Source organism: Rana temporaria, chromosome 1 (assembly GCF_905171775.1).
Source record: "Rana temporaria chromosome 1, aRanTem1.1, whole genome shotgun sequence".
Taxonomy (NCBI): domain Eukaryota; kingdom Metazoa; phylum Chordata; class Amphibia; order Anura; family Ranidae; genus Rana; species Rana temporaria.
The window spans coordinates 437,607,983-437,628,362 of NC_053489.1; the positions used below are offsets into that span (position 1 = coordinate 437,607,983).

General features: G+C 43.2%; 1 protein-coding gene across 2 annotated transcripts; it reads left to right on the top strand.

Annotated features, from left to right (window-relative positions):
* Positions 1-1,577: 1,577 nt before the first annotated feature.
* LOC120915656 (interleukin-8-like) lies at positions 1,578-19,753 on the top strand. 2 transcript variants are annotated; one of them, XM_040326350.1, is made up of 4 exons: positions 1,578-1,943; positions 11,898-12,024; positions 17,921-18,004; positions 19,662-19,753. In XM_040326350.1, the coding sequence occupies exons 1-4, from the start codon at positions 1,784-1,786 to the stop codon at positions 19,675-19,677; spliced, it is 387 nt and encodes a 128-aa protein (XP_040182284.1). In that variant the 5' UTR covers positions 1,578-1,783; the 3' UTR covers positions 19,678-19,753. The 2 variants fall into 2 exon arrangements, with proteins under 2 accessions (XP_040182284.1, XP_040182292.1); XM_040326358.1 differs by lacking the exon at positions 1,578-1,943 and adding an exon at positions 7,282-7,587.
* Positions 19,754-20,380: the final 627 nt, after the last annotated feature.

Below are 20,380 nucleotides of genomic sequence, written 5' to 3' on the forward strand. Positions count from 1 at the left end.
ATTTGACGCATGCTCGAAAGCATTGAATTTTATTTTCGCGACTCGTCATAGTGTTGCACGTCACGCGTTCTTGATGGTCGAAAGTTCAGAGAACTTTTGTGTGACCGTGTGTATGCAAGCCAAGCTTTTTCCGACGGAATCACCAGTATTCACTCCCAGAAGAGGTTCCAGTGAGAGTCATGAAAAGGTGGACTCAAGTGAATGAAACTCTGTTGGGGGATTAAAAAAATGTATTACTGAATAGTGGCATCAGCGAGGGATTGATCAGGGTTTTAATTTTTCCCAGGAGATGATTTTTAAACAACACCTTGTATTGGCTAATTTAAAGCCAAAGTGTAGCTAAAAAAAAAAAAATGTCAGCACAAGGGACATAACTTACAGTCAGTAGGATCTTTTGTGCTGGTTCATCTTGAAAGCAAAGCAAGGCTGCTGGCTCCTGCAGCTAATCATTCTGATTCACATGTAATGCCTATGTCCAATGCTATGTCTCAGGCAATAAGGAGGGAGAGTACCCAGAGAGCCGAGGCTCTAGTGTACATTGCTGGATTGTGATGAGGCTCAGTTAAGTATTGGGGGGGGGGGGGAGGCTGGTGCACAGAGAAGGTTTTTAACCTTCATGCGATTGCTATAAGAGCTGGCCGCCTCCTATTGCTTTCAATGTGGCTAATTGCAGGAACCCCCTCTGGCAAACGTGAGTGCACCTTTAAAGTTGTTCTAAAGGCTGAAGGTTTTTTTACCTTCATACATTCTATGCATGAAGGTAAAAAACCTTATCTGTGCAGCAGCCCTCCTCTCCTAATATATACTTGAGCCTCATTACGATTCAGCGATGTGCAAGAGAGCCTTGGCTCTCTGGGTACTCTCCCTCCTTATTGCCTGAGACAGCAGCAGGAGCCATAGGCTTCTGCTGCAGTCAATCACAGCCAGTGGGCCAATTAGGAGTGTGAAGTGCGGCTCTGTGTGTGAATGGACATGCCTACTTGGGTGCCCCATTGCAAGCTGCATGCTCTGGGGGGACTCGGCAGGAGGTAGGGACCAAGAGTGCCAGCCTGGAGAAGAGGAGGATTGGGGGCTGCTCTGTGTAAAACCATTACACAGAGCAGGTAAGTATAACATGTTTTTTATAAAAAAACTTTAATATCGCTTTAATCTAAGGTATTCAGACGTTCCGAAAGGACAATCACTGTTTTAAGCTCTTACTAAGGTGAGAAGTGTGCCTGGTCTTCAGAGTTCTAAAGGAGGTGTCAATCACCCCAGGGCACTTATATACCATGATTATTATCTATATATCCTACCATTTAAAAATTATTGTATGCTTTGTTGTGCTATGCATAACTATGTTGTTTTCAATTGTATGATGACTAACTAAGAAACTTGAAGCTGAATCCTGTCCACAAAAACGTTATATTCCTCAATAGCCACAAAGGGTATAAATTTACTTTCCTGACGCCAAAATGGCAGCATACTAGTGATAGAGCTCCGCCTCTTGACCACTCCCTCAGGACCAGTGAATAGCATAAATTAAGGCATGGTTAGCCGCCACCCTATTCTTCTTTTTTTCCTCATACACCAGTGAAGAGTAAGCAGTACTATGTCCCTCCTCTGCCTCAGTGCAGTAGCCGTCTAAGTTGAGCCTCTCCCAATGCGAAGTCCCAGCGTTCAGGCTGCTAAAAGCGCTATTGTCTGGGAGCCCCTTCTGTGGGTCTTATTGGGGCCCCTGCAGTGTTTCCTCTTTAGGAACGAAATCTGCTGTTAAAATTGATAACTGCAGCACTTGTGGAATATGGAGGGGCCAGCTATGCTTTATCTCTCTTGGCCCCTTGTGCCATACAGGGTCACCTGTACCTTTACCTATATCTCCCTCTTTTGTCTTTCATTACCTTTTTTATTCACTGCTTCAGCAAAACAAACAGAAGAAACTACAGGCTTGTCTTCTAACACAGGTACAGAAATAGGAAAGGTTCAGTCTCTTTAGCCAACATATTGATATATAGACAAAGTACACACTATAGCCAGAGCTACAGTCTCTGATATGGTTTTGCTCACCCCAGTAGGTACACAATCCAACAATGGATCCTCTCACACAGCATGCTGCTGTCTGTCTGTCTGTCTCTGTCTCTCTCTCTCTCTCCACACACAACTCATCTCTGACATGTTCAGCTCAGCTGACAATCAGGTCTGAAAGGGAAGTTCCTACCCTATTCAATTAACACCTTCTTAACCCGCCCCAGACTGACCCTCTACAGGTAGGTATATATATATATATATATATATGTGTGTGTGTGTAGGTGTATATACAGATGTAGGTGTATGTAGATAAATCAGGAAGGAAAGTGCAATCCTTTCTCCTATGTCTTCTCCTGTTCCTTTTGCCGCTTTTCAGCTATACTTACCTCAGCTGACCGTCCCATTTCTCCACAGATCAAGAGTCAGTTACTGCTCATAATACAAAGACCCTCAACAACTAGGGTGGGGACCACCGTATAGGTAAGTTTTCAGGAAAAGAGTGCCCTCTTGTGCGGATTGCTTTGATTTGCTTCAGCCCCGCATGCCCACGCTCTCAAAAGAGCCGGGCCAAGGCAACGCAGACGTTCTTCAGGGGAGCATAGCCTGGATGGCGCCCCCACTCAGGAGAACATTTCCAAGGAAGACATCTTCGCTCCTCTTCCCCAGAGCCAGTGCCCCAGCAAAAGTCCTGCAGGGCCTATGGCACAGTACCTATGCCCAGGAAGCTGGTGAGTAGACACTGCCTGGAGAAGTATGCAGATAACAGGTAATGCCAAATGTCTTTATTATTGATAAAGGTGGCACAAGATTCAGTTTTGAACTCGCCTTAATTACCTGAAGCTACTGTTACACTTGTATTGTAAACTGTTGTTGACTGTTGCCATAGGAGACAGCGTTCCTATCAGTGCAGATGTGGCATTTTGCTGGATGCTTTTACCTGCGTGGCTTTCCTTCTGTAGAAGTCTTGGAGTCTGCCGGGTTGGTGTTGCGGCTGCCTGGGGTGTCCTGGCCCTAATCCTCTCTCCCAGAGTTCTGTTGAGGAGAGATGGAATCGCTTTGCAGACTGAGGCCCTGACACATGATTCAAAGCCCAAATTGTCCTGGTGAATCCTGGACAGGTGACACACCCTAGGTGTCTGGCACCCATGAATCTACTTTGCACTGCACCCATTATACCTTACGACCCACTGTATGTGAAGGGGTGTTAGCAACTCGTAGCTCTGGTGGTTCTCATTAGACTGAAGGAGGCCTGGGTCCTTGCTACATATATTACAGATACAGCACTCTGCTACTCAGGATATGGAAGCTGCACATTAAGTCCCACATAGTTGCTTTTTAAACCACTGGAAGAGCATCCTGGCACTTTGGTGGCTAGGGAGGCCATACGGTTGAGACCCTGGGCTGAGTATTGCTTCCTAGAAACAAAAGTGGGAAAGAATGGAAGGAGTTAGAAGAAGATGCCCATATAAAACAGGCTGTCAAAACTGTATACCCTGAACAAGCTAAGGGTCAACCCGCTCCTACATTCTGTAGCTTCTGCAGGTGCCATCAATAATCAGTCCATGTGTTGGGCGAGTCTAATGGGAATGGTTTAATAAATATCAACCAGCTGCTGCACCTGCAGGACTCTGAGGAGAGTGACAGGGTCTGCATCCCTTTAGACATGATTTCCTTTTGGGAGTATCTTGCCAAAAATGTCATTTTTGTAACAGTGGGTGTAAAAAAGTCTGACTTGTATCTTAGTGCAGACTTCTGGGAAAAAATCAGTCACACAAGTGCATGCCCAAACTCTAGGGCTCAGTTTCCTTTAGTGCGACTTGAGACTGGAAAGTCGCATGACAGCCCTTTCCCCATGATTTCCAATGAGTATCGTTTATATCTGTGCAACTTCAAGTGGCAGTGACTTCAAAATAGTCCCTGCACTACTTTGGTCCCACTTTAATGCGACTTACACAGGCATTGTTTCCAGTCACATCAAAATTGCAGCAAAAAAAAAAAAAAACACTGCAAAAAATCGCAGCAAGATCACGCGACTTTGGGGTTGCAATAGTGGAAATGGAGCCTTGAGGTAAGACCTAGAGGGCACACTTTACAGGTTTCTGGACAGCATGTGGTACAGGTCCTTGGATGAAGGTATCAGGCACTCATGGTCACTTCGGGAAATTCCTCACTGCTCCTCCTCCAGACCATTTCTCTCCCACGTATATGCCAAGTCCACCACAACAGGTGTGCTGCTACAATGCTTACAATGCTACAATACACTTCAGACTCAAGGGATTGCAGGTTTTCTATACAATCCTGTTTGGAGTTTGCAGGGGATGTTGGCTAGTGTCCAGTAGCAGATCGGAAGAGGTCGAACCCTTCTGGGCCCTCTCTGAGATCTTTAAGAGAAGTCCATTAAACAGTACAACCACATGGCTGGATGCTGTTGCTGGATTGTCAGGATGCCTATCCTATTCTCACACCTTAGAGGGAAAGCAAAACCAACTGTCTCCATCCTTAGTGTACCCTGGGGGTGCTCTAGTTCCTCTTATTTCTATCAGAGGAAGTGGTGACAGTCAGGAACAGAATTCTGAGGAAGTATACTTCCGCTTGTTTGGTTTCTCAATGCCTTAGTTATCTGGGCACAACGTCATCATGCATACAGATGATTCCTGGGGTGCATGGGCACCTGCGCAAATTTCAACTTCAATTTCAAGAATTCTGCAAGGGAGGAAACAGGATCGAACACCGCTAATAACAGTGTTACTCAGTATGAGTAGCGGTCCGCAGTGATGGAAGGTCCTTGAGCAAGTTTCGGTCCGTTAGGACCTTTACACTGGAGAATTGCTACGAATCATCTCTACAAGACACTCGGGAAGATGCACTGTGAGGGACTTTCGGTCAAGGCAAGCAGAGATTCCCAACCAAGGAGGGTAATCTTGAACGCGCTGGGGTTCAAACAGCTCCTTTTATCACTTCGGCCTTACTACACAGAGTCAAGGAAGACCAGTCTCCAGGGCAGTAGTTGCCTATATTCAGCTCCAGGGTGAAACTCATGGCAATATGCTAGTGAGAGAGATAAAACCCATAATGCCTGGGATGGAAGATCACCAGCAAAATTCCAGAAGCAGTTTACATCCTAGCGGATTTTTTGAGCAAGTACAAGCTTCCCAGAGCACAACAAGGGTCTATGTCCCAGGTCTTCTCTGACCTGGTCCACAGGTGGGGCCTACCACAGACAGACCTCCTTGTTTCCCAGAGTAATCGCAAACTTTGGGTATGTCTGACTTTGTTTCCGCACCCCAAGGCGCAGGGGGCAGATGTTCTGATCTCTCCATGGGACTGCAATGAGTGAGTGAAAAACTTGTATAGCGCTACACCTGCGAACTAAATCGCCTCAAGGCGCTTTTTCCATCCATTGTCTTCCTTATCCTTCAGAAGAGGTGGGTCTTAAGTTTCTTCCCGAAGGCCCGATGGTTTTCTTCCATGCGGATGTCCGTTAGCAGAGCGTTCCATAGCCGTGGTCCTTGGACTCTAATCTAACCTATATATTTTCCCCCAACATTTCCTGTTAATGAGATTCCTCTTGAGGCTGTCAACAGAGAACATAGTTGTCATAGCCAGTCCTCCATATTGACCAGGAGGCCCTCGGTTTTCCCTGGCCATTCATTTCAGGATACAGAAGACATTGTCCCTCCATAACCTATGCAGACTGGGGCTGCAAGCAGGGGTACTAAAGGGGGAGGGTGGGCAACTTGGTTGCTCCAGTTTCACTACAGAGTGATCTCTACTTTGTTGTGTGCGAGAAGACATTCTACTTACAACATCTAGGCCTAATTCTGGAACAAGTTTGCTTTTTCTTGGTAGAGCGAGACATTCATCCTACTGCCCTTTCAGTGGCAGCTGTTCTATACTTCCTCCAGGCCTTAGCCTATCCTTACATAACTCACGAGCGTCGACTATTTCGACAATAAGACATTTAAATGAGCCAAGAATCCTTCAGTTTGTACAACTTTTGAGTTTTTGGTGAGTAGGTCTCCAAGGAAAAGATATATTGGAGTTGCTGGTTCTCATATCAGTTCAACTGTTGGTTCCAACAGAGCAGTGTTCGGTTCAGGCCATCACTTATTAGGCAGTATCAATGGCAAGAACTTTAGGCAGAAGGTTATCGGAGATTCAAGCTCTTGGAGCTTCAAAGTAAAAATATATATATATACATTATTTTCTTTCCAAAAGGAGTAGAGTTGGTCTTGTAGATCATCCTGCCACAAACATGGCAACAGACTGATGGACATTGCCTAACTTTCCAGAACATCACACAGGAAAGTCTCACAAACTGATCATTCTCATAACTTTAAAGTAGTATCTGTCCACAATTGTCCCTTTCAGGTCATCTAAATAAACCTTTTGTCATTCCAGCTTGGAATCAAGGGAAAGAGGTTACTGCCTGGACCCTAGCAGGCTTGGTTGTACATATAGGACTAGGGGTTGCGAGCCTCAGTCAGCGGTGGCGGAGCACTCTACCAGAGCAGTTGAAGCCTCATAGGCAACACATTCAAAATAATATATGGTGCCCATCTGTAGAGGGGTATCGTGGTCTTCCCAACATTCCTACTCAAACTTGACAGAATAAATCTGGGGGTCCTGTCATCAGGGAACTTTGTAGGAAGGACTATTCAGTCCTCTGTCTCATCCTAATTAGAGGATTGGTTGGACAAGTAGACCCCACCCTGTCAGCTAGTTATTTATCACTAGTATGCTGCCATGTTGGCGTCAGGAAAATGGAAAATTGTATCAAATACTTACCGTAATTTTCCTTTCCTGACGCCAAACCATGGCAGCATATGAGCCCACCCATGTGCGTTCGGTATGTGGCTTGTTACAAAGAATAGGGTGGCGGCTAACCATGCCTTAATTTATGCTATTCACTGGTCCTGAGGGAGTAGTCAAGAGTCGGAGCTCTATCACTAGTATGCTGCCATGGTTTGGCGTCAGGAAAGGAAAATTACGGTAAGTGTTTGATACAATTTTCCATTTTGAATGCATCAAATGCCTTTGCAAAGCTAGGTAATATCTTTAAGGCCTCATTCACACAAGTACACAGACTCATAGATCTATATACTCAGCTCTAGGAGCTGGGGTCAATAATTAAAAAGAGCCTCTGTGCCTGCACACTATAATGTACATAAAGGTGCCTGGGCAGTCAAACTTGGATATTTATAATAGTTGAATTTAAAATAAAACATTTATTATTTATCACATAATAATCAGCTGCATCAATTTGTGTTATTTAAATCTGCGTAGAGATCCGCCGGAAAGTGGGATGATCTGTTTAAGGGTTTTCTCCCGTGACATATTCTACATATTTGGGTTTTCCCTATGATGTAACTCTTGGTCATTCTCAACATATAAAAGCAGAATTCTGTCATGAGTGAAAGTATGCTAAGAAGGAATGGAAACCAGTAAGTAAACTTAAACAAGAAGCTACACAAATCGAATAATATTTCTTATCTGCAGCGTTGGCACACTGGTTTAAAATGATATCTCCTGTGTTTTTTATGGTCTTTTTCTTCACTGGATGTATATTCTTTCAAAATGGTAAGAAATAACTTGCTTTCTTATTATATGCTATCTGTAAAGTCTTATTGTGTAAGCTCAGAATACTGACTTACTGCTAAATATGCAATAGAATACTAAATAAGGCAGTTCAGAAAGTTTTGGTATAATTTGTTTTTTGGCACTACGGGTACTGTGCATAAACTGCTAGCAACCAATCAACCATCAGCTGCCCACCATAAGCTGAATGCTGTTTGCTGTATCCTTATGCGCAAAAAAGACTAGGGGTTGATCGAAAGATCAAAAATATACACCCCCAAAGAATGTTATCCAAATACCTTGGGTATACTCCAAACAACTAGAGGATTTTGTTATGGGTAATGCCATGCTAATAGCTGTGACCAGCTGTCAGTTGGACAGCTATATCCTAGCCGGTGTCTTAGATGCTGTGACATGCAAAACATTGTTTGAGAGCTTAAAGTGGAGGTTCACCCGATTTAACAACTGTTGCTTAAATAATAGTCCCCTGGTCTAATAATAGTCCGAGGTTTAATTTTTTTTTTTAAATTACATACCTTATATTCCTCTCCTGAAGCAGGCACTTCCTAGTTTATGGTGTGCGGGACTGGGCGTGTCGTGATCGCCGCAACGAATTGTGGGATTGATCACGAGGGTCTAGTGGTCTAGTCCTGATGACGAGAACAAGAATCCTTTCAGTACCAATAGACGAATTCTTGCGAGATTTAAAACGTCACATGACGCTGCAGCCGGTCATGTGACGGGGGCGGATACAATTCGGCCATTTTAACTACTGGAAACAGGACGTTGCCGGCCGTTGTTATAGCAACTATGCAGTGTTGACGGCGCGGCTCGCCGTCACACTGCGCATGCGCAGGATACAGCGGTGAATGCTGGGACATGAGCATTCACCGCATCCCGGAAGTATCTACAGGAGGGCTTCACAGTGCCCACAATTAAGATGGCAATGTCCATCATACTTTTTTATAAAACATCCTTTTCGGGGAAATCATCATCCTAGCGGCTGCGACTATGGGACTGGTCAGTAGACGTTTCTGTCATATCAGTGTTAGAATAATCTATAAAAAAAAAAACGTTTTCCCGCGGAACCCCCGCTTTAATTCGTAAATACACTGTAACCACATTGTTACAAGGTTTATAAATAATGATTTTTGTTCTTTAATGTACAAATCATTTTTGTTTAGCAACCTTGCTAGTAAACAAAAACATATATATATATTTTTTTTACAAAACTGTTCTTATTTAACCCCTTTTTACCATTGGTTAACCTTAATCAGTCATAATAGACCTGTTTAGTTCTCTCTCTCTCTTTCTCTCTCTCTCTCTCTCTCTCTCTCTCTCTCTCTCTCTCTCTCTCTCTCTCTCTCTCTCTCTCTCTCTCTCTCTCTCTCTCTCTCTCTATATATATATATATATATATATATATATATATATATATATATATATATATATATATATATATATATATATATCTATATATCTATATATATATCTATATATCTATATATCTATATATATATCTATATATCTATATATCTATATATCTATATATCTATATATCTATATATCTATATATCTATTTATATATATATATATATATATATATATATATATATATATACTTTTATATACTTTTATATACATTTATATACATTTACACGCACATGAATTTTAATGGCATCCCAGTATAAGTCTGTAGGGTTTAATATTGAGTTGGCCCACCCTTTACAGCTACTGTATAACAGCTTTAGCTCTTCTGGGAAGGCTGTCCACAAGGTTTAGGAGTGTGTCTATGGAAATGTTTAACCATTCTTCCTGAAGCGCATTTGTGAGGTCTGGCATAAAGACATGGATGAGCGATTTTGGAGTGGAAGAACTTGACTGGCCTGAACAAAGTCCTGACCCCTCAGCCCGATAGAACATCTTTGGGATGTATTAAAGGGGAGACTGCGAGGCAGGCCTCCTCGTCCACATCAGTGCCTGACCTCACAAATGTACTTCTGAAAGAATGGTCAAACATTCCCAAAGACACACTCCTAAATCTTGTTTAACATACTCCATGCTCTGGACTAGAAACTTAATTTTATTGTCATTATAAAATCACAGAATAAAAATGGAACTTTATTTACCATAACACTAGAGGGCATATTTATGAAGCAGTTAAATGTAACTTACATCTAACATTTGCAGGTGGTGAATTTGGAAGGTGAATGTCATGTTCACTGATATATAACTATGACTTAATTGTTTTAAAATGAAGGCTGGTTAAAGTGGAAAAAAGGCTTCTTGTTATATGTTTGTCTTTAGCTTGCATAGAGTAACAATAACTTTATAAAAGACAAGATTGTCATATAAAATTATTGTTTATCCCTATAATAAGATATGTAGTTTCAGTTTTTAGAGGGAATGAAAATGAACCGACCAATATATTGGCACAAATCACCTATTTTACATACTTTGGGGCAGATCCACGTACATCGGCGCATAAATCCACCAGGCGTAGCGTATCTAAGATACACTACGCCGCCGTAACTTATTTTTTTTTCTTTCGAATCCTCAAAGAATTTGCGCCGTAAGTTACAGCGGCGTAGTGTATCTTTGGCGGCGTAAGGGCGCGGAATTCAAATGGGGGCGTGTTTTATGTAAATACGTCGTGACCCAACGTAAACAAAGTTTTTTTTTTTAACGGAGCATGCGCCGTCCGTGGGGGTAACCCAGTGCGCATGCTCGAAATTAAACCGGAACAAGCCAATGCTTACGACAGTGACGTCATTTTACGCAAATCCCTATTCGCGAAACGACTTACGCAAATGACGTAAAAAATTCAAAATTTGACGCGGGAACAACGGCCATACTTAACATTGAGTACGCCTCATAATAGCAGGGGTAACTATACGTCGGAAAAAGCCGAACGCAAACGACGTAAAAAAATGCGCCGGCCGGATGTACATTCGTGGATCGCCGTAACTAGCTAATTTGCATACTCAATGCGGAATTCGACGGAAACGCCACCTAGCGGCCGGCGGAAAAATGCATCTTCGATCCGATGGCCTACTAAGAGGTACGCCTGTCGGATCGATCCGAGATGTAGTCGTATCTTGTTTTGTAGATACAAAACAAAGATACGACGCGGGAAATTTAAAATTACGCGGCGTATCAATAGATACACCGGTGTAATTCTTTTGTGGATCTGCCCCTTTTTCTTTTACTTTTCTTTCTTTTACTATTCTTTTAAAATTGGTGTTTTATTGTAGATACAGTTCTTTAACAAATGGATGACAGGTACACCAAACATTATGCTAAATAATTGTTATGAGTCGGAGCAAAATAAAATAGAAATATAACCTAATTACAGTCATGGCTAGCAAGAGACTGCTTGTCTAGGAGTTTTGGAGACCTGCATGGTAAATTAACTTGATGATAGGACCATTTTTTTAATCCAGGAAAGAGCAAGAACAAACATGGAAGCACAGTGGAAGCAGGTGCATGATCTGGGGAAACCTACAAGAGTATACCATGTTGCCAACTGGTGGTAAATGTCTTTCACTGGGGTACAGAGACTAGGAACGCCTGTCCTTCACCACAGCTGTTGAGCTGCCCTGCAGAGGCAGGAGGCAGAAGAAGAGGCAAGGACCTGATTTTGAGCTACTGGTCTCTAACTAATATGCCTTTTGAAATCACTACATAAATTAAGATTTGTCTGGAAAACAAGAAAAACAGTTTTAGACTCCAACTTCTGGTTGAATGTATGGCTGTAATACTTTTATTGCATTGGAGGGAATTAACTTTGCTTCACGGAATAGCTGATTATTGAAACATTTTGCCATTTAATGTTATCTAAAGGCTCTCCAAATGTTAAAATAGATGGGTATTACAGTACCCACCACGACCAACATTGCAGTCACTGTTATTTTATTATAAACCTTTATTCCGGTATTATGTGTATCCAGACATTGGGCTCAATGCCTTTCTCCAAAAAGAGTGCCAAAAGGGATTGCCCTGAACATTGATGCCTATTAGTGAACATTGCCTGTATGTGCATTTTATTTCTCTCCTTGAGTTCCACCATAACATAATCTTTGGCATATAAAGCGTGTTAAGATTTCCCTTTTACTCCAACCATATTGAGCAATCTTAGAAAAATATTTTTCCGTAAGTGTATTTATATGAGCACAAGTGTAAAAGTAAGAGATGGTCAACATTACATTGTATGATTATTTATTTGGATAAGCTTTACAAAATTGCTGTATTTTTGAAGAGACATAACACTATTTGTGGTTAACAGAATTTTTTCAAATGTTTATCAAATGCAGGTTTCTCAGTGGCAGCAGATATGCGCTGTCAGTGTGTCAAGACACTATCAAAACCCATTCAAATTCAACAGGTCCTAAAACTGGAGCTTATCAATAGCGGGCCGTATTGTCCTAAGGTGGAAGTTATGTAAGTATCCCTAACAGAACTACTCTGAGGCGTTTTTTCTAAAATAACTTAGTAGTGTTATTCTAGAGCTGGCTATACATTTTTGTTGAGTTGAGTAGTGTTGACAGGGGCACCCACAGCTCAAATTTCGGCTGAATCAGCTTTTACAGGAGCTACGATTTCAAAAAGTATGGCTGTTGAAATCACAGATATGGAATTGTATGTTATTTCATTTTCTAAAAACTGGTAAGGACTAGAGATGAGAAAACACTTGGATTTGGTTCATGAAGGTTCAGCCGAACATATCAAAAGTTCAGATGCCAAACCCCAGTGAAGTCAATGAGAGCTGAATCTGTCAAATCAATTTTCTTCATTTTTAATGGGGGGGAAAAAATAAATACAATTATTGTTTTGCAGGGAGCAGTGAATTAATAATAATGCTCAAAGTACAACATTAAAAATTATTATTATTATTATTATTATTATTATTATTATACAGGACTTATATAGCACAGTTTGCACAGCACTTTACAACGTTTGGGCAGACAGTACAGTTACAATACAGGAGGAATCAGAGAGCCCTGCTCATTAGAGCTTACAATCTAGAAGGGAGGGTTAAGTGATACAAAAGGTAATAACTGTGGGGATGAGCTGATGGACAAAATGAAAGTACAGTTGTTAGGTGGGCAGGGCCGCCATCGGGAATTTTGGGGCCCCTTACACAGCTTCAGACTCAGACATGGGCCCCCTGGAGCAGAGAACCGGGGGGGGGGGGGGTGCTGCTGCCTGAAATTGAGAAGAAAAAAAATTAAACATTTATAAAAAAAAAAAAAAATCATAAAAAAAGGGACCTCTGGGCCCTTTAATAGTAATAAAAAAGAAATCTATGTGTGTGTATGTATATATGTATATGTGTATATATATATATATATATATATATATATATATATATAAAAATAAAAAAATATATAATTTTTTTTTTTTTTTTTTATAAGAAAATTTTATAAGAAAATAAATAAAAAACGTGGGGGTTGCCATCCGGGCCTCTGGGGACCTCCAGACCTCTAGAATTTTTTTTTTTTTTTTTTAAAGGGAGTTGCCATCCGGGCCCCTTACAGGTGTACTGCCTGTACCCCCCTGATGGCGGCCCTGTAGGTGGGGGCAGGATGGGCTTCTATGAAGAGAAGGGTTTTCAGGGATTGACTAAAAGTAAGCAGAGTTGGAGATAATTGGACAGATTGGGGTAGAGAGTTCCAGAGGATAGGAGAGGCTCTGGAGAAGTCCTGGAGGTGAGTATGGGAGAAGGGAGCTAGAGAGCAGGAGGTCTTGGGAGAAATGAAGAGAACAATTTGGTTGGTATTTTAAAACTAGGATAGTGATGTAACTGGGGGTCGAGTTGTGGATTGCTTTGTGAGTTACTAAAAGACCCCTTTCACACTGCTTTAACGCTAAAAATAGCACCTTTAAAGAACCTGAAAAATGTGCAGTCCCAGTGGGAAAGCCCGAGTGCTTTTAAACTGGGGCGCTGCGCTGGTAGGACGTTAAAAAAAGTCCTGCAAGCAGTATCTTGGGGCTCTTTAGGAGCGGTGTATACACCGCTCCTAAAGCTACCCTGCCAATTATAATCAATGGGCAGCGCTGCCGTAGCAGCACTTAGTGACACTTTTAACCCTTTATTCATCCACTAGTGGGGGTTAAAAGCTTCAAGGTCAATGCTTCCACGCATGCGTCGAATCGCTTCGACGCATGCGAGGGATGGCGGCCCAGCGAACATGTCCGACGGACAGGCTTCCAGCGGACATGTTTCTTGGCATGCTAAGAAACATTTGTCCGCTGGAAACCTGTCCGATCCGCCGGACATTTGTCCGGTCGGCTGTACACACGACCGAACATGTCTGCTGAAACTGGTCAGCGGACCAGTTTCAGCAGACATGTTCGGTCGTGTGTACGAGGCCTAACATATAGGAATGCGTTGAGCTACTAAGGGTGGAGGTATTACAACATGCCTTCAACCACTTAGCATAGAAAATAACAATAAGGCCCCATACACACGGGAGTATTTATCCGCGGATACGGTCCAGCGGACCGTTTCCATGGATAAATCCTCTCGAGGATTTCAGCAGATTTTAATGCGATGGAGTGTACTCACCATCGCATTGAAATCCGCGCCGAAATCCTCTGGCGATGACGTATCGCACCGTCGCCGCGATTATGATGCGGCGACGTGCGCGACGCTGTCATATAAGGAATTCCACGCATGCGTTGAATCATTGCGACGCATGCGGGGGATCCCTTCGGACGGATGGATTCGGTGAGTCTGTACAGACCAGCGGATCCATCCGTTGGGATGGATTCCAGCAGATGGATTTGTTCTGCATGTCAGCGAATATCCGATCTGCTGGAATCCATCCCAGGGGCGATATATCCGCGGATAAAGATCCGCTGGCGTGTACACACCATAGGATCTATCCGCTGAAACCCATTTGCTGGGATTTATCTGCGGATGGATTCTATGGTGTGTATGGGGCCTCAGGATCAAGGGGTAGAACTGCATTAATGATTCCAATGCACTTCTCTATGCAAGTGATTATCAGTACGGGACCCCAGACGTCACTCCAATCAGAGAGCAGGAGTTTGGGGGTTCTCTACATCATATCACTTAACATAAAGGAATGCGTTGGGCTACTAAGGGAGCAAGTATAAAATACCTACAACCCTTAGCATGAAAATACTAGAGCGAACATTTTCAGAAATTTTGGGCGTACAACGTATATCAAGCACGTAGCAAATAAGAATATTGTAGACAAGTAATATTTGCATAAGAGAGGCAAGTATAGCTCAGCTGATTTGAGAGTGTATGTCCCTTTAAAATATTCTACAGCGTGGCACTGAAGATACACCAAGCAGTCAATGGAGGGATTGGCAGAGAGGGGTAGCAGACACTGAACTGTTTGTAAGGTTGATGAGCCTGGCAGCAGCATTCAAGGGGGGTAGCCTATGTAGAGGTAAGCCAACGAGGAGGGAGTTGCAGTATTCGAAGCGAGAGATGACCAGGGAGTGAACTAGGAGCTTTGTGGTGTCATTGGTTAGGAAGGGGCATATCTTGGAGATGTTGAGATGGCAAGCTTTGAAAAGTGATTGGATGTGGGGCTGAAAAGAGAGCTTAAAAATGCATTATTCCTATAAGAAACCTGCTGGGGGTCACCCAAACCTCCCTGTGAAGTGGGGTATCTCTCCTATGTAAACAAAGTGGTATAGTAAAAATGACATTCACAAAAAAAAAATAAAGGGGGATAAAATTTTGTTAACCCACATTTTCCTGTAAGCCTCCTTTATTTATATTATTGTAAATAATGCTATAGGGACCCCCAAAAAACATACCAGACCATCATACATACCATGATCATGAAACATACCAGGAAACATGCCCTCGACATAGGTGTGCGCAGCGAGCAGTGGATGTCAGTGAGTAGAGCAGTGAAAGTGTCTCTAGGGCAGACGTTGGTGTCGGTAGGATGGTGGATGGTGACAGTAGGGTAGTGGACTTTGTTAGTAGGGCAGAGGATGGTGTCAGTAGAGCAGTGGACAATGTCAGTAGGTTTTTATTTTGATACAGTTGACCACCCCCTTCTCCTCAAAAAACTTCACTCCCTTGGTCTCCACAACTGAACACTTCATTGGTTCCCATTCCCCCCACCCCCAAAGAAAAAGAGGAAATATGCATCCAGCAAATGGTCAAGCTTTACAATACAATATGTGCACAGCAAACAGGCATTTACGACTTTATACAGCCAAACATTCCTCATCCTTTTCCCAGCACCTATATTCCCCATATAACCACTCACCACCAGGCTTCAGACAGAGCAGTGCCCAGACCAGAGGGTGGGGAAGCCAATCCAGGTTTCCCCCAGCTATGTGATATGTCGCATCAAAGATGAGAGGCCTAATAAAGATTTATCTTTGCTCTGGCCCTGTGCTGCTCAGATATAAGTTCTACCTTTACCGCTATGCCAGTGAAGTTTCAGGGTCACAGGCAGTGTGACCCACAGATTTTCAGGGACCCCTTCACAGCAGTAACATGCTAAGCAGGTGGAGGGTGCAATCCTAGAGCACACCTCAGTTGAGTGCATCTTGGGTGGACCACCTACTCCTAGGTATTGGTAAAAAGATGAGGGATGGACAGCCGCACTACAAACTAAACAGGTTGTCTTTATTCAAATCAACAGCAAGAACACAGCAGATCACAGCAATAGGAACAGGAGAATACCAACGTTTCGCACTGGCTTCAGTGCTTATTCATGGCTACTCCTAGGTACCCTACTGAAATTATACAGTGATCCTTGTTTTTTTGCCACACCCCTGGCAATTCTCTAACCAGGGATGTCTTGCAGCTTACTGTAAGTTAAAGAGGTTGTAAAGGTAAAAGTTTTTTCACCTTAATGCATCCTATGCATTAAGGTGAAAAAACTTCAGGCAATACCGCCCCCCCCCCCCCCTGGCCCCCGTTATATTTACCTGGCCCCTCAAAAGTCCCGCGCTCGGCCCCTGACATCCCCTTCGCCACTCAGCCTGGCCATTGATTGGCTAGAGCGGATGGATTGAAAGCAGCGCAGCCATTGGCTGGCGCTGCTGTCAATCACATCCAATGACGTGGCACACCAGGGGGCGGGGCCGAGTGATACAGTGAGAGGCTATAGCCACTCGCTGTATCATGGGAGCGCACCCGCAAGGACTCCACACCATGCAAGCTCGCTCGCATGAATGTGTGGAGTTCTTGCGGGGAGGACCAGAAACAACCACCGAGGGACCCCAGAAGACGTGGATCGGGGCCACTCTGTGCAAAACGAGCTGCACAGTGGAGGTAAGTATAACATGTTTGTTGTTTTTTTTTTAAAAAATGTTTTTCTTTACAACCGCTTTAACCCTCCTGGCGGTATCCCCGAGCGTGACTCGGGTTGATTTTTTTTGCTAAAATCGGTAACCCCGAGTCACACTCGGCTGTGCAGAGCCTGCAGCGCGCGCTGGCTTACCTTCTCCTGGATCCAGCGATGCCACCGCGCTGTGTGAGCAAGCGGGACCTCGCTCGATTCACACAGTGTCCTCCTGTGCCGTCGATCTCCGTTCCCTGCGACGTTACAACGCACGGGAGCGGAGAACGAAGCCAAATTCAAAAACGTAAACAAACACATAACATACAGTATACTGTAATCTTATAGATTACAGTACTGTATGTAAAAAAAACACACCCCCCCTGTCCCTAGTGGTCTGCCCAGTGCCCTACATGTTCTTTTATATAATAAAAACTGTTCTTTCTCCCTGCAAACTGTAGATTGTCCATAGCAACCAAAAGTGTCCCTTTATGTCAAAAATGGTTTTAGATCAGCTAGAAAACAGCGATAATAAATTACAATCACTTGCAGAATTGTGCGATAGCGATTTGTGGGGAAATTCGTCATAAAAAAAAAAAAATTATGACAGCGAAAATTCTGCAACTGAGCAAATTTCAGTGATTTTGAGTTGATTACATTATTGAATAATTTTTATTAGAATTATATTATTATTTGATATAATTATTTGTAATTATTTATTATATTATCATTTATAATTTTGTTTTAAAAAAAATGTCATACCCGGGATGCCTACTAGACTCTTGCTTGGTCAGATTTAAGTGAGTTATTCCTAAGAATTACAGGCCTACAGTAAAAATCACCAAATTACCTTGCAAATAATGGTACCGCTTTCAGCACGTTTTTTCTGAAAGAATCATATCGCCAGGGAGGTTAAGGAACACAGATTGAAATATCAACCTGCCCCCAGCTTGCTGAAAGAACAATTGATGAGCATCACCACATTGTGTGCAGGGGATTACAGAAATCAAATAATATCCCAATTCATCATTGTATATCCTCATTTGCAGAGTCACGTTAAAGCGTGGGTCCATTGTTTGCTTAACTCCAGAAGCCAAGTGGGTGAAAAGACTTATCAGCAAAATTCTCAAAAGGTAGGTTAATTATCTACTTAAAAGCCAAGTGTAATATATGTTTTAAGTCATTGATTTCAAACAAGTATGTGTGTCATTAACATATTTACACTGGAAAGTATAGCTATCAGCTATCAGTTATCACACTACAGCAGAAGTTCATAAGTAACTGTGAGGAGAAACAACAACCTCTTTGGTGTGGTACCTGGTTAGGTGACAGGTTCTCCTGTAGCGGGGGCAGTCAATGTCGGTCACTGGGAATGGACTAACGTTACAGAGATCTATGGTCTGGTCACTTGGTATGGAAAGAGAAGAGTTAAGTGACAGCCGTATGAGGTCAACACTATGTGCTCGTGGGACCCCATTCTGTTACTGGGAGTGAGGTAACAGAGGTATACTGGTTGGTGGGCAAAGGTTCAGCCTGTTCATCTAAATGCAACGCGTACATCAGTACAAGTGTATAGGACATGGGACAAAGAAGCTTAAAAGAGTGGTAAAGTATTTTTTTGGTATATTTTAGGAATCATACTTACCTTAGTGGAGCATCTGTCCCCTGGCACCTCTGCAATGAGAACCGAGCGATCGAACACAGGCGATTGCTCGGTTTTCAGAGCTCCGTGAGCAGAGAGCTGCTGACTGTCAGTCACAGCTCTCTGCTATGCACTGCTCCCGCCTCACTCATTGGAGTGCTGGGCTATGGAGGGGGCAGGAGCGTCCGGCTTAGGCTCTCAGCAGCTCACTGAGAGGCTGAGTCGGATGTCAGTCCAGGCACCTGGCTGATCCAGACTTTTTTTGTCTCGATGATGCAGTGCCTGGACCGACTTCTGTGGCGTCAGCAGAGAGCGGACTTCAGCCAGCTCTCTGCTGAAAACGGGTCACATGAGTGCAAAATGCTTTGGCTGGACTTCTCCTTTAAGGAGGGAATTCCATATCTTGGGTACTGCACACATGTGGCTCATCTCTGAGTTGGAAGACCATCTTAATGTTTACATTTTCATATGACTGCAGCTCCTGCCAGGTCTTCGGGAATTGGTGAGCATGCCTTTGGGCATTACCCCACATGCAAGGCCAGGCATTCTTTAATTTAAGGATCTCTCCAATCCTGAAGAACTATGGACTGTCATCTGAACATTTTCAATCCATCTAAATTTCTTGTTCTCCAATATTGTGCTAAGATTATTTGTTGCAATTTTCTACACTTAATGGGCAACCCTTTTGTACAAACTTGATGAAATCATAGATGTTTTATTTGGCTGGGTTCACATATATGTAAAATGGATGTGGGTTTCCCCGCTTCCAATTCACATGACTGGGGAGTATGCCTGGCTCTCAATGGAGCCCGTTCACACAGCTCCGAAGGTGGCCGCAGTCCGCATTTGGAAAGGGTCCTGTGCGTCGTTGGTTCCGATTCAGGTGTGAATTCGGGCAAAAATTCAGACCTGATTCACTCCTGAATTGGTGAACAGGGACGCACCGGACCCCCTGCTGTGAGCCGCGGCTGCAGCATGTATGAACCAAGTCTTACAGATAGTGCAGGGAGGAAATAAGGAAGGACTGATCCTTGTATACAGTTATCTGTTAGTTAAAATAATGTGTGGTTAACATTTAAAAAGCTGATCATTATATACAATATTAATATATTACTGTAAAATAGTAACATGCTTTTATTTCCTATCAGAGCAAAAAAGACATAATGATCAAAGAAGACACAGAAAACAATTGCGTGAATGTGTTTACATTTTCAATAAAGTATCAATATATTGTAAAGAGTTCACGGTGAGCTTCTGATTGATCACATGCACTGTATACTAGGGGCCAGATTCTCGTAGATCTGCGGCGGCGTAACGTATCGCATTTACGTTACGCCGCCGCAAGTTTTACGGGCAAGTGCTTGATTCACAAAGCACTTGCCTGTAAAGTTGCGGCGGCATAGCGTAAATTCCCCGGCGCAAGCCCGCCTGATTCAAATGATCCCGGTGGGGGCGTGGATCATTTAAATTAGGCGCGTTCCCGCGCCAAACGTACTGCGCATGCGCCGTCTCTAAAATTTCCCGACGTGCATTGCGCTAAATGACGTCGCAAGGACGTAATTGGTTTCGACCTGAACGTAATTGACGTCCAGCCCTATTCACGGATGAGTTACGCAAACGACGTTAAATTTCAAAATTTCGATGCGGGAACGACGGCCATACTTAACATAGGATACGCCACCTAGGGGGCATGTTTATCTTTACGCCGCGTATCTCTTACAGAAAAGGCGCATCTTTACTGCGACGGGCAATCGTACGTTCGTGAATCGGCGTATTTACTCATTAGCATATTCTATGCTGACCTCAATGGACGCGCCACCTAGCGGCCAGCGAAAATATTGCACCCTAAGATACGACGGCGCAGGCC

Coding starts and splice junctions, on each gene's coding strand:
- LOC120915656 (XM_040326350.1), top strand. CDS start 1,784: ATGGAGGGGCCAGCTATGCTTTATCTCTCTTGGCCCCTTGTGCCATAC. Junction 1,944..11,897: donor AGGCTTGTCTTCTAACACAG/GTACAGAAATAG, acceptor TATCAAATGCAG/GTTTCTCAGTGGCAGCAGAT. Junction 12,025..17,920: donor TGTCCTAAGGTGGAAGTTAT/GTAAGTATCCCT, acceptor CCTCATTTGCAG/AGTCACGTTAAAGCGTGGGT.